General features: G+C 48.2%; 1 protein-coding gene across 1 annotated transcript in view; it reads right to left on the reverse strand.

Moving 5' to 3' along the window:
* Positions 1-4359: 4359 nt before the first annotated feature.
* The window catches only part of LOC104401693 (perilipin-3-like), a 55200-nt gene continuing 47101 nt past the window's right edge, over positions 4360-12458 (reverse strand). The window contains exons 8-9 of the mRNA XM_010009360.1: positions 4609-4716; positions 4360-4461 (exon numbers count right to left, since the gene is read on the reverse strand). Coding sequence (XP_010007662.1) covers positions 4360-4461; positions 4609-4716 — 210 coding nt within the window. The remainder of the gene's footprint in view (positions 4462-4608; positions 4717-12458) is intronic.

Below are 12458 nucleotides of genomic sequence, written 5' to 3' on the forward strand. Positions count from 1 at the left end.
CTGCCCATTGGGATATTGCCCAAGAATGAAGTTTATACAAGCACTAGAAGTAGTAGAGATTCCTTCTTCATTACCTTTATTAAAAGATATTCATGCTAAAGTTGCACTGTGCTAACCTGTTTTGAGCATTGCAAGCAAGAGACAAACCTAAGGATTAAGCCTTACACCTGCAAAGGATAATTGAAATCAATGTGCTTGTTGTCTCACCCTGACATTGGCACAGATGCAAAGTGTTGCCACTGAGTATCCTGCTAATAAGCTGAAGCATTCTGGCAGAAGTAGGGCTCAGGTATTCTTCCTGTCCTACTGACCTTGAGTTGAGGCATCAGGATCTGGAGCACCAAGACAAGGTCAGTGGGGCTTTCTTTATAAAAACTCAGACTCACCCATGTTCATAAGAGTCAATACCTTCTTAATGCACTTGCTTGCATGGTCACAAGGCACGATTGTCAGTCAGATGATTCTCTGTATTCTTTTACCTTTTTTTAATGCTTTTTCTCCTTTTCCTCCAACTTCCTGTGATTTTCAGAACTTGTTGGTCATTTAAGAGCGGTTTCTACTATTCCAGCATTTCTAGCCTGCTGCTATTCAGACTTCAAACCCTGTGTCTAGAGCTCCCTAGTTCTGTGCTCCCTCTATGCAGAGAAAGCTGAAAAGCAGCAAACTGGCTTTTAAAGCCTCACATTCATTTTGCTGATTCTCACCCCTAGAAAATTCCTCCTTCTTCCGATAATTTTGCAGTGGATGTTCGCCTTCCAGCTCTCCCACTGCCTTCCTTTTCCTGCAGCAGGGGTGGCAGATCACATTACTGACTTCAGGCTGCACTAAATCAGGTGTTCTTCCTTCCGAGTGAGGCAGGCAGGGCAGGTTATTCCAGGAAGGCATTTGAGAAGAAAATGTTTTCAGCAGTTTCTGGGAAGGAAACCAGAAAGAGAGAAGGTTCAGGCTTGCCAGGGTGGACTTGCCCTGCTGGGCAACATCAGCTGCCTCCTGGGATACTTGCAGCATAAAAATCTATTTTATGGTCTCCAGTAATGATATCAAATCAGATGAACCAACTCTAGCCTGAGTGGAAGGATGTATCAATTGACAAGTACCTTTGATAGTTACTCCTTTAAGGGCTTTGAAATGGCAAGGTGCATTTCAGCTATCATCAAAAACATTGTTCTTGCTGCCTCAGTGTTTCTCTATTAATTAGTTTAATGCTGTCAGTAATTCTATGCATGTGCTTTGCAAAGGGGTTGCGTGTCGCTTGTCTGTCATTGCAAGCACCATGATGACAGTGATGATGTTATTTTCCTTGATATCATAAGATTAATTGCAATTAAGACATTAGTGTTATAGGTTCAACATTGCACGTGTTAAATAGATGGAAAGCTTTAGAAGAGATGAGTCTCCTCATATAAGTTGTGAGCTGGAAGTCCCTGCTCATGTTTGGAAGGGTGTTGTAACAAGGTCCTGCTAGGACTGGTATATGGTCTCTATGCAATACCAATAGTATTTGTGCTGATGTCCCAGGAGAAAATATGAAATGGTCACAGATAAAGCTTCAGGTGACAGAAAGACCTGGGGAGATGATGGACAGGTCTTATTGGTGTTCTAAGGCAGCCTTGCTTATTTGGGAAACTTAGCATAAGCAAATAATAGGGATGGATGTGAAGTCATTCCCATTGGAGTAAAGGCTGTAGCCATAATGGAAAGACAACTGTGCTGGGAAGCAGTGAGGCATGGAAGGTGTGACCCTAATCAGTACTCAGTGTGAAGGTCCACAGCAATGTGCCTATTGTGCAGCCCTAATGTTGAATTCCTGCTACAAGCCATCAAAGGCAGCATTTTGTGAAGATCTCTAGAGGCTGGATATGTTTGTGGGAGCCATTAGAAGACACAGCAGGCATGAAAGCATGTGGTGAAGCCCTTGATGAGGGGAGACGTGCAGATGAGTAGACTGCTCTTAATAACCACAGGCAGGTCTGGTTTTCATGTGCTGTTATTAAAGCAGCAGAGAGCCATTTGGATGGGTGTTGAAAGAAGGATGAAGTCCTGTATTTTTACCAATGAGCTCTTTCCTTTGTGCCTTTGTTCCCACATGCCCTTTCGGGGAAGGGGTCCATGTCTATTGCTCCTGCGTTCACCTCCTTTCCTCCAGAGTGGAAGCAGATAACCAGATTTATAAATAAATAAATCCTTCTCATTCCACATTGTTTCAGTGCCTTTTAGCTCTGCAATAACAGATGACCCGCTGAACTCTGATGTTCAGGAGCTCAGCCTGGGGACAGTTGTTAATCAGGAGTGCTGCTAGGTTGCTTAATACAGCCGTTTCCCTTCCTGCCTCTCACCAGGACCAGGCTTTGCTGCTCAACCTCACCTGCACTTGCAAATATTTCGCCTTTCAAAAGCACAGCCTGATGTTGCTGTCATTCTGCACAAGGTATTATGTACAGCAGAGGTGCAGATTCACATGCTCATTATTCCAAGTTAGGTAACTAATCTTGCTGATATTTAACCTTGTTCGCTTTTGGGATGTGTAAGAGGAATGAGGATCACTGACAAAGTGGCCCTGTTCCACTCTTTTAAAAGCCAGTGACAACCCCTTATGTCCTGTCAGTGCCTAATTACATCCTCCTCAGGTTCATGTAGACACAGATGTTTTCTCTCTATGATTCTTTTTTATTTCTCATCTTTCTCTGTGAACTGCCGTTTAATTTTACGAGTTTCAGAAGTGATGATGTGCCTGAAGTTTGGAGTCTTTGATTGCACCCCATGAGATATCTTTGCAAAAGCATCTCACAACAATCTAAGATGTGGGGTCCAATGCTGCAGAGGTACTTTTTCTTGTGGTACCTAATTAAACTCCTCATCGCAGGCATAAACACGTCCTGGGAGTGATGTGAAGCAGGGAAGGCAGTGGTGCCTGTCAAAGCTGGCAGTGCAGGTGCAGCCTCTGACAGCTTTCCCAACTGCCAAAAGCGAGGCTGGGTCTTGAGAAGAAAGGTCACTTTATGATTCCCTGGTTTCTTCTAGTCTCTCCCTATATATAAGCCATCATCAGGCAGGCACATATGGTCATTCTCACATTGCAGCAGAGTATTGCAGACCTACTGTGTCTGCTGTTTACTACTGTGTGTGCAATACCTTAACCAAATCTCCTTTATCCTCTTGTCCTGGATTTGACTGGAATGGCTGGAACAGAAATAAAGGTTTTCTGAAGTGAGAACAGAAGATTACCAGCCTGCCACCCTTTCTACACTCTCAGGTCTGCTGTGTAATCTTACAGCTCTTCCCTGGAGCTCACTCACAGGGAAGAACAGACTCTAAATAATTTGTGCCTGCTGTTATGGCACTAACTTCATATTCACTTGCTAATATGCCTAGCCACACACATGAAGGACTTTAAATGTGATATATGTTATTAATCCTGCTATTGAATCATAAATCTACTCTGGCAGGTTAAAGTGCTGTGGTGTCTGCCTCTCCCTGGTCTGTACACAGTTGCTCTGTCGCTCCTGCCATGGCCTGCATCCTGCTGGTGTAGCCTATGGAAAACTTTAATTGGGCCTGCCCTGAGCTTTAATCTGGTTAAAGACCTCAGTGCTGGGGTTTTTTTCTTTGCTGAAGCACTCAAAACCACTGGCCAATGAAACTTGTATTAGGACCTTCTCCTTCTTGAGATATGCTGCTTACAGCTCAGGGGATGCTGCAGAGACTCCAGGTGTCTCCACACTTGGGTGGCTTCCAGAGCCTCTGTCACCATGGAAAGCCTGAAAAGCCAGCGATTTCCCAGATGCAGATCTCTGCAGTGGTTGATGTTTGCACTGGGTTCTGGGCAAAGATTGATGGTGATGCTGGAAACTCCTTACTGAAAGCACAAGGGTGTCAGGTCTGTGTGTGCTGTCTGGTGGGGCTGCCCAGGGTCTCTACATGCATTCTGCAGGGTGCTGCTGAACTCTGGAGATGGCTTTCGGGATGCTTTCCTGTCACAAGACAGCAGCAGTGGTTGTATTTGGCCCATGTTCTAACACGGCCAACTCTGCTGCCTTGCTTGTTTCCGGGCCCTGCTCCTCTAGTATGGGGGACAGTCCTTCTTTCATGCTCTGCCTTGGGAAATAGCTCTGGGATGGCTGCCTCTTAGAGAAATATTTGCTGGCAAGCTCCAGGTTTTCCGTATGTTCACAGCCAGGGTCTTGATCAAGCTGAGATGCTCCAGAGGTTTCCCAGGTTTCAGCAGGCATTGTCTGCATCTCCAGCGAGCCTCTTGAGGGACTCCTGTAACGATGCTCTGTTGGAAGCTGCTGTTTCGCTTTCTCCTGGTATCTCCTCCATGCATGTGCCCAGATCTCTGCTTCGATCGCATCCGGCAGTTCAGGTGCTGCTGAACTCTCGCCTCTTCATTCTCTCCTCCTGCAGCCTGTGCGCGGTCAGGTACTGCCGGTACTCCTTGAACTCCTTCAGCGTGCAAACCACCTATGGGCAGACGAGTGCACGGACACCCCGCCCCGCCGCTGCCTGCCCTGACCCAGCCCCGAGCAGCGGGAGGGGAGCTGCTCCCTGCACACGCTCAGAACCCACTCGCAGGAACCCTTTCTATTGCCCCGATGACTCCAGACCTACTTGGCCATCTCTGGTGATGAGCCCCTGCCTCTTCAGCAAGCAGAAGTTGTGTTTCCGGCGGTGGTACTCCTGCAGGTAAGGGTCGTGCAGGCTGTTGTACTCGGTGCCCTTTGGAGCAGTAGGACAAAGGGTGATGGGTTCAAACTTAAACAGGGGAAGTACAGGTTAGGTATAAGGAAGAAGTTCTTTACTGTGAGGGTGGTGAGGCACTGGCACAGGGTGCCCAGAGAAGTGGTCAGTCTGAGTGAAGATTCAGTGGTGCTGACCTGTCTGCGATAAGGTGCATTGCTTATGAGCAGCTCACAGTGGCCAGAGGGCTGTGCTGAAGAAGGTGGATGAGATATTATTCCCTTAGTGGCCAGCCCCCGTGGTTTATACAGCAACGTGCTCTTCAGAAATTAGCGTGCCGTTTGTCCCCTATTACTAAAGCCCAGGGAGGAAGGAGTCCAGTGACAAATACTTTATATAGACCTGTGTGAATGCTATCAGGCTTTTATTAGTATCTCCTTGCTAAGTTACTGTTCTGCTCCCTTGATGATTTCTTCTATTGCATTTCTGTCAGCAGCTGTGTTTGTCAGCCTGCTGCATTAACACACGTGCTTTTGCCTCCTTGCCCCTTATTAGCTACAGGAGCATGGGTAAAAGAAGGTAGATTTGGTGGTTTCACTACACATTTGAGAAGCATTTAGCTTCTCCACATCACAATGCCCTAAGGGAGACAAGGTTTGGGTTGACTGACACAAGCCTAAGGGGCCTATGTGGGAACTGGGGAGGTCGCCTCTGCAGGAAGCACCAGCAAAAAGTATTTAAAGAGAAGGTTCCCACAATCGGCAATTAAAGCCCCTCTTTTTTTGAGTACTTCAGACTACTTAATTGCTGAGATTTAGACACTGAATCAATTCACAGTCCATATACTCTGTTATCTGGCCTCAGCACAGGGAGTTCAGATACTTCCAGGGAAGTTGATGTGCACACTAAAATCCACAGTCACTTCTCACTGTGCCTCTGCCTCTGTGTGTGCAGTGAAGTTAAGGATACTCATGAGTCACCCAGTGGGGATATTTAAGGAAGTCCTCTATGACAGCTCTTCTTTGACAGGTTTATATCCTTAGACCAGCATGTCTTACATCCTCAGGCTAATAACAGCAGCACTGCTACTGCTGGGGCATATGTGGCTCAGGTGCTCTTGGTGGGAGATTACTTAATTGCTTCCCAATGTTACACTGTTAGAAATTTGCTTCTGTGCTGAAACAAGAAGAGCTTTAACTCCTAGGTAGGAGGACAGCCAAAGCCCTACAACCTTTCTCCAGCCTTCTTTATAACCTGGTAGCTGCATCCCTTGTGTTTTTCAGGCCACCAACCTGAGACTGCTGTATTGTTTTAACACAAAAACCAGAACAAAAGTCCTGAAGTCATCAGGGATTTGGGAATCTGGCCAAGCAAAAGCTACTTCTGCAGCCCTTCTCAGCTCTGCCTGTGAGGAGGCAGTAGTTAATATTTGCAGGTTGTTTGTATTCCACTGGCCTTCTGCCCATCAGCACTACAAGTGCTTGTTTGTACATCAGCATCTCATCCTACTGCCTGATGAGCAAGCTCCTTCCAGGGGCTGGGCTGTGCCACAGAAACAGAGAGATCTGTATTCAAGCCCAGCCATCACTGAGCGATGTGATGCAGTGAGAGACATAAAGTTCCTAGATTGAGTTGTTACATGATTAATAACAACAGGAGCGGCTTAATAGATAAAGCCATTTCCTTTACCTGGGATCTGTTCTGGGACCTACCACTGTAGAGCTTGAGTGAACTGAACAAGGATGTTACTGCTAATGAGCGAGCATGACCACAGACCAATACTGAAGGCTGCTGCTAAATGGCCTGTCTCACCAAGCACCTCTCCCAGCCTCTTGCTGGAGTTTCATCCTACCTGTGAGCCAGTGGCAAGCAGAGCCAGGGCAGTTGCCACCAGAGAAGGCAGTGTCAGTCGTAGCAATTACCTTTCCTCATTGTAATGGGTTCAGATATCTAAAGCTGTGTGAGGTAGTCTGGTGTAATTTGCCCTGTTGAAAATAGATCAACTGTTCTTTTATGAGGATGGTTCATGTAAATAACATCTCGCTTTTGAAATAGCTGTGAGCTTGCATTTTAATATGCATTTTTACCTCCTTTCAAAGAAAGAGCAGCAAAGCGCATCAGTGGTAGAGCTCCTGTAAATCATGACCTGTTGTTAAGCAGTCCTCAGATTGGTACATACTGCTGTTGAACTAGAGAAAGCTATTCTTCCTCTACAAAGGTGTGAATCAAAACAACCCAACAGCACCCTGAAGCTCCTCTCGAGAAGCCTGCTCAGGGAATAGGGAAACATGGCACCTCTCATTTTGTGGCTCGTGCCTTGAACTGCTTTGCAAAAGTAGAAGTCTCACTCAATTCCAGCTTGAGACAGGAGAGCAGAGAGCATTCTTGCTGGGAGGTGGCTGGTGCCTGCCTCTGCCAAAGCAGCTGTGGGTCCCAGCATGTCTCATGGAGTAGTAGAGTGAAAGGAGTAAATGCACTTCCCCAGCTTAAAATACCACACCTTTGCTAGCTGAAAGACCACCTCCTATTGCTGACACCTTCCTACAAGTGCCAGAATTCAGGTCACTGGTTCTGGGCCCTACAAAGTCAGCAGAACCTCACTGCCAGAGGAACACACAACCCAAACACAGGATTTTCTGTGCATATTCTGTGTGACGTTCCCCTGCCTCACAGTGTGTTGTCCATGACTCTTCATGTCCCTGGTTGCCCAGCTGTGGTCTGCAGACCACTGGTGGCCCAGGAGGCTCTGGGAGGTGGCCTGCAGGTTCATCACATGATGGCACAGGCTCATCACATCTGCATGGTGCTAGTGGCAACGCAGGTGACACAAGGACATTGTGGCCCAGGGAAATGCTGGTAGCACTCTGGGGCCCAAATAGTCTGGGAGGTGTGAATTTTGAAGGGTTAGACTCAGCTTACACTCTACTGGATTTTTCTCACAATACCTGTCTTAGGACAAGAGGACCAAACTTGGTTGGTTGTTCCAGTCGCTATAGGCAGAGACACAGACACTAGAGACCCAAGGCAAAGCTCAACTAGTTCTAGGGTGGAGCACAAAACCAACAGCAGAGTCAAACAGCTGGCAGAAGATATCACTATTCCCCCATTTTACAGAGGAATCTGGACTAGGGGAGATTGAAGGTGTTGGCCAAGGACCTGAGCATGTAGCAGCACCCCAGCGTCAGCTCATGGCTGAGCCACCGTTGACAGATCTGCCTGGGCCACAGAGCAGATGTCACCATACCTGTCCCCTGCAGGAGCTGACCCTCCCTTGTCCCCCTTCGCCCTGCTGTGTGGAAAGGACAGTCACCTTTCAGGCAGCCCTGCCATGCTGGACAGCTTTTCTGAAGCTCTTTCCTCATTTCCAAGCAACCCTGAGATACATTAGCTTCCTTTCCCCTTCTGCTGTAACTGCTTATTTGGCTCTTGTTATTGGGTTATTTATGGTAATTCTGCAAAGTGTTTTGGAATCAGTAGAAGGGCACGGTGCTAAATACAATAGCATCACCTCATGAGAGCTGACATTTAAAAACAGGGGATCTAATTACTGAAACCAAGGGAGACAGCAAATGTCAGGAAAAGCCAGTGGCTGTTGGCTTGATACTATGACTCCTAAACTGCTGCCTTGGCCTGCAGCAGGCAGAGGTGTTGTCTGCAGCCTGTGGTGCTTCCCAGGAGGAAAACTCTAGCACCTCTTCAAAGGATGAAACATGTGCTTCTTTCTCCAGTGCCGTCTCAAAACAGCAACCTGAGCCCGTGCATGTTATTGACTGACAAGCAAACCTGCTACCACTGTCATTCCCACACCCAGACCCTTCTACTCTAGTTAAGAATGTCAAATACCTTTCTAGACCTGACCCCAAGGTTTCCAGCCAGACTGAGTTTAAAGTAAAAAGCAGCTTTGCACCCTGCTTTCTTCTTGCAGAGGAACTCCAGCATAGAATCATGCAACAGTTTGGTTTGGAAAGGACCTTACAATCATCCAGTTTCAACCCCTGCCATAGGCAGGGACACCTCACACTAGACAGTGTCACCCAAGGCTCTGTCCAACCTGGCTTTGAACGTTGCCAGGAATGGATCATTTATCACTTCTCTGGGCACCCTGTGCCAGCACCTCAGCACTCTCACAGTAAAGAACTTCTTCCTTATATCTAACTTGAACTTCCTCTGTTTCAGTTTGAACCCATCATCCCTTGTCCTATTGCTACAGTCCCTGATAGAAAGTCCCTCTCCAGCATCCTTGTAGCCCCCTTTAGACACTGGAAGCTGCTCTGAGGTCTCCACACAGCTTCTCTGCTCCAGGCTGAACAGACCCAGCTTTCCTAACCTGTAGAGTATGTCCAAGCTGCCTGAAATAGTGCAGCTGCCTAAAAGACCAAGTTAATATTCATGCATTGTGCAGAATTTCAAATACATCCACCTCTCATCAGCAACGTCAAACTGTCTTGACAGTTAATGGGCTAGGCACAGACTCTAACCCAGCAAGTTGTAACTGAATAAATATGATAAACAACCTGTTTCCAGATGGCTTTTTATGTAAAACTATTTATGCAGTGTTGATAGATGGCAAATTTTATGGCAATAAATCCTCATATTTTTAAACATTTGCCTTCTTAATTGCCCAGTTTACATGTAAAATATGTTTATGTGCATTGCTGAGTTGAAAAGTGACATGGGAACATCTCTGGACTGGGTAAGCACTATCTCTGCAGTGGTCCATCTGTCTGCACTCACAAGAGGAACAGTGTCATAGGAATGTCACCTGTGAAATCTTGTACATAATAGGAGTCAGACTCTGATCAAGGCTGGTATGAGAATATTTGTTGCTGTTAAGTTCCTGTCACTTGCTACATGGTGTTTGAAGGAAACTTGAAGCCCTGACCCTACAGGCTGGTGGGACCTTGAACACTGCCAGGGATGAAGCTGGTGCTGGGAGCAAGGCTCTGGTTTGGCAGTGGGTGCTGGTGCTGCTGCAGTCAGCAGTTGCAGGGCATCTGCTTCACATCTCTGAAGTGGGACAGCTGGTACTCCATCTCCTAGGGATGGCTTTGGGTAAGCCCAATGATGGCTTTGAGACACCCTGACCCTGTAGGCGTTGATATCTGGGGGAGAAGCCAGTTGTACCCCAGCTCCAGAGAGTCCCTTGCAGCCTCCCAGGATCTCTTTCCCACTGAGGTGTCCCAGGACACTGTGCTAAGGCAATGACAGCCCAAACCATACAGCAGCAGGAGACACTGGGTGCCCTCCAGCTCTGGTGCTGAGCCTTGATCCCTAACCACCAAAGCACCTGGTGACAACAAGGGGATCTTCCATGGAGTGCTGGCTTCATCCCAAAAAGCTCAGCAGTGGAAAATGAAGGACAGACAGAGCCCAATTAGACACATCACCTTCTAATGCAACTAGTTCATGGTTTACCTGCATCCTTATTACTGTTTATATGCTCCAGTAGATTCAGTCACAGAATCATAGAATGGGTCAGGTTGGAAAGGAACTTGAGATTGTCTAGATCCAACCTCCTATGACAGGTAAGGACACCTCACATTAGAGCAGGTTACTCCAAGCCCCATCCAACCTGGCCTTGAACACTGCCAGGGATGGGGCAGCCACAGCTTCTCTGGGCACCCTGTGCCAGCACCTCAGCACCCTCACAGGGAAGAACTTCTTCCTTATACCTAACCTAAGTCTCCCCTCTTTAAGTATAAACCCATCACTCCTTGTCCTATTGCTACAGTCCCTGATGAAGGTCCCTCTCCAGCATCCTTGTAGCCCCCTTCAGACACTGGAAGCTGCTCTGAGGTCTCCATGCAGCTTCTTTTCTCCAGGCTGAACAGCTCCAATTTAATGGTTTGGCTTCTCCAAATTTTTCTTCCAGATCTTCCACTATCATCCTGTGCCTGTACAGAGCATGTGCCTGAGATGGTGCATGTGGTGTCTTTACCAACACAACCACACCTGCAGCTTTGTTTGATTCTCTCTTTATGCCTGATAGTGGGTCAAACCCTATCTTCTCCTTCACCCATTGTACACGCAGAAGAGAGGCACATCCCTGCCTCCCTAACAATTTCTATATGGACGTCTTGCCAAATACACCAATTTAAATGTCACAGAACCAATAAACTGAGGCCAAATGAAATTTATTGCTTAAGCTCAGTTAAAGCTCCACTGACATCACCTGCAGATCCGGGATGTCACGTGGATTCACCACTACTCTGTTGATCCTTGAAGTTTATGGCCAATGATCCAAAATGCACACTCACTTAACAAGGGAGGGCTCTCAGCCTTGAGGAGTTCCCTTGGATGGTGTCCTGACCCACGGGGACAGTCCCCAGCGGCAGACCCACTGCTCCGAGGAGGAGCAGCTCCAAATGGCTGCTCAAGGGGCTCCATTTGCACCCTACTTGAGTCTGATCAGTGGTCAGATATGGTGAGGTACCTCCCATAAGCTCAGGACCCAACTCCCTCACCCTTGTACCTGATGCCTGCCACCAGGAGGGAATGACAAGAGACGCAGCCAGGCAATGGCAGAGGACCGCGGTGATGTGACAATGCAGCGACATGGCAACGTGGTGATACGACAGTGAAGAAGTTGGCAGGTGATGGCCCGAGGCAGCAACATGGCAATGCTGTGATGTGAAAACATAGCAAGGTGGCACGTGATGGCTCAAGGCAGCAACACGCCAACATCGTGAGGGCCCAGTGGGTGACTATGAAGCTGAGTGCTGGGAAGAACATCTGCAGTGTGAGCAGAGTCAGCGCAGGGTCACAGCCCCAGGAAAGCTCTCGGAAGGAGCCATGGAGCACGGCTTCACTGCTGGCGCTCAAAGGGCAGAGGCACCGAGAGCTCAGGGATGGAGGGGAGAGGTGAGCAGCAGGGCCCATGGAGAGGGGTCAGCCCGGGACGTGCTCAGCTCTGGGGCCTTGGGACGTGCCCTTTCTTGAACTACCATGCAGGAGGCTGACTGAGCTACTTAGTGCTGGAGTGTCTCTCTCTTCCTAGCTCGGGCGCAGCAGACAGCGCCTGGGAGCAGGAGCTGCTGTGAGGATTCACTCTGAGCTGCTGAAACTCCCGCTCGGGGTCAAGATCCATGTGAAGCCCAGACCCAAGCCTGTCTTCAGCAGGGCAATGCTGGGGGAAAAGGTAAAGGAAGTGGAAAGGGGTTGAAAAGCCCTTCTTGTTTATGAGGTCCTCCTCATTTAGAGGAGTCCTTGAGGCCACCTACCCTACAGCAGGAGCTGTAGCCTTTCAGCTGGACAGGGCCGGGGAGTCAAAGGAAGCTCCTGGCTCCGTGGTGCTGAAAGCATGGAAAATTTGCCCATAGCAGTGCTCCAGGCTGGCCAGAGCTGCATGGAGAAGAGTATTGCCAGAGGAAAAGACATGGCTGGAGGCAACCTTACAGCTTACTCCTTGCAGCCACTGCAGTGGGTGAAACCCTCTCACGCCAGCAGCAAATAGCTTCTTGTGAACACAACAAGGAGCCACAGTAGGTAGCCATCAGACAGAGAACATACGCGCACACGGGACTTCTTCTGCATTGGAAAGTCTGTTTAGTAGAGAGATCGTTCCTCTGGGTGGGAAGTAAGCCAGGAATTAGTCTGTGCCTTGAAGATCTGGAAATGCCACCCTGTGTGTGTCAGGAGCTTGAAGCACATTTGTCTCTTCTGCTCTCAGCCCCCTTCACACTCTCCTACAGCTTCAACGCTCCTCCCTGTATTTTGACCTGGACGATCCCTACTGTCGCCGGCTGGGCACCGAGTACAACAGCCTGCATGACCCTTACCTG

This window comes from Nestor notabilis, unplaced genomic scaffold (assembly GCF_000696875.1).
Source record: "Nestor notabilis isolate BGI_N333 unplaced genomic scaffold, ASM69687v1 scaffold792, whole genome shotgun sequence".
Classification (NCBI taxonomy): domain Eukaryota; kingdom Metazoa; phylum Chordata; class Aves; order Psittaciformes; family Psittacidae; genus Nestor; species Nestor notabilis.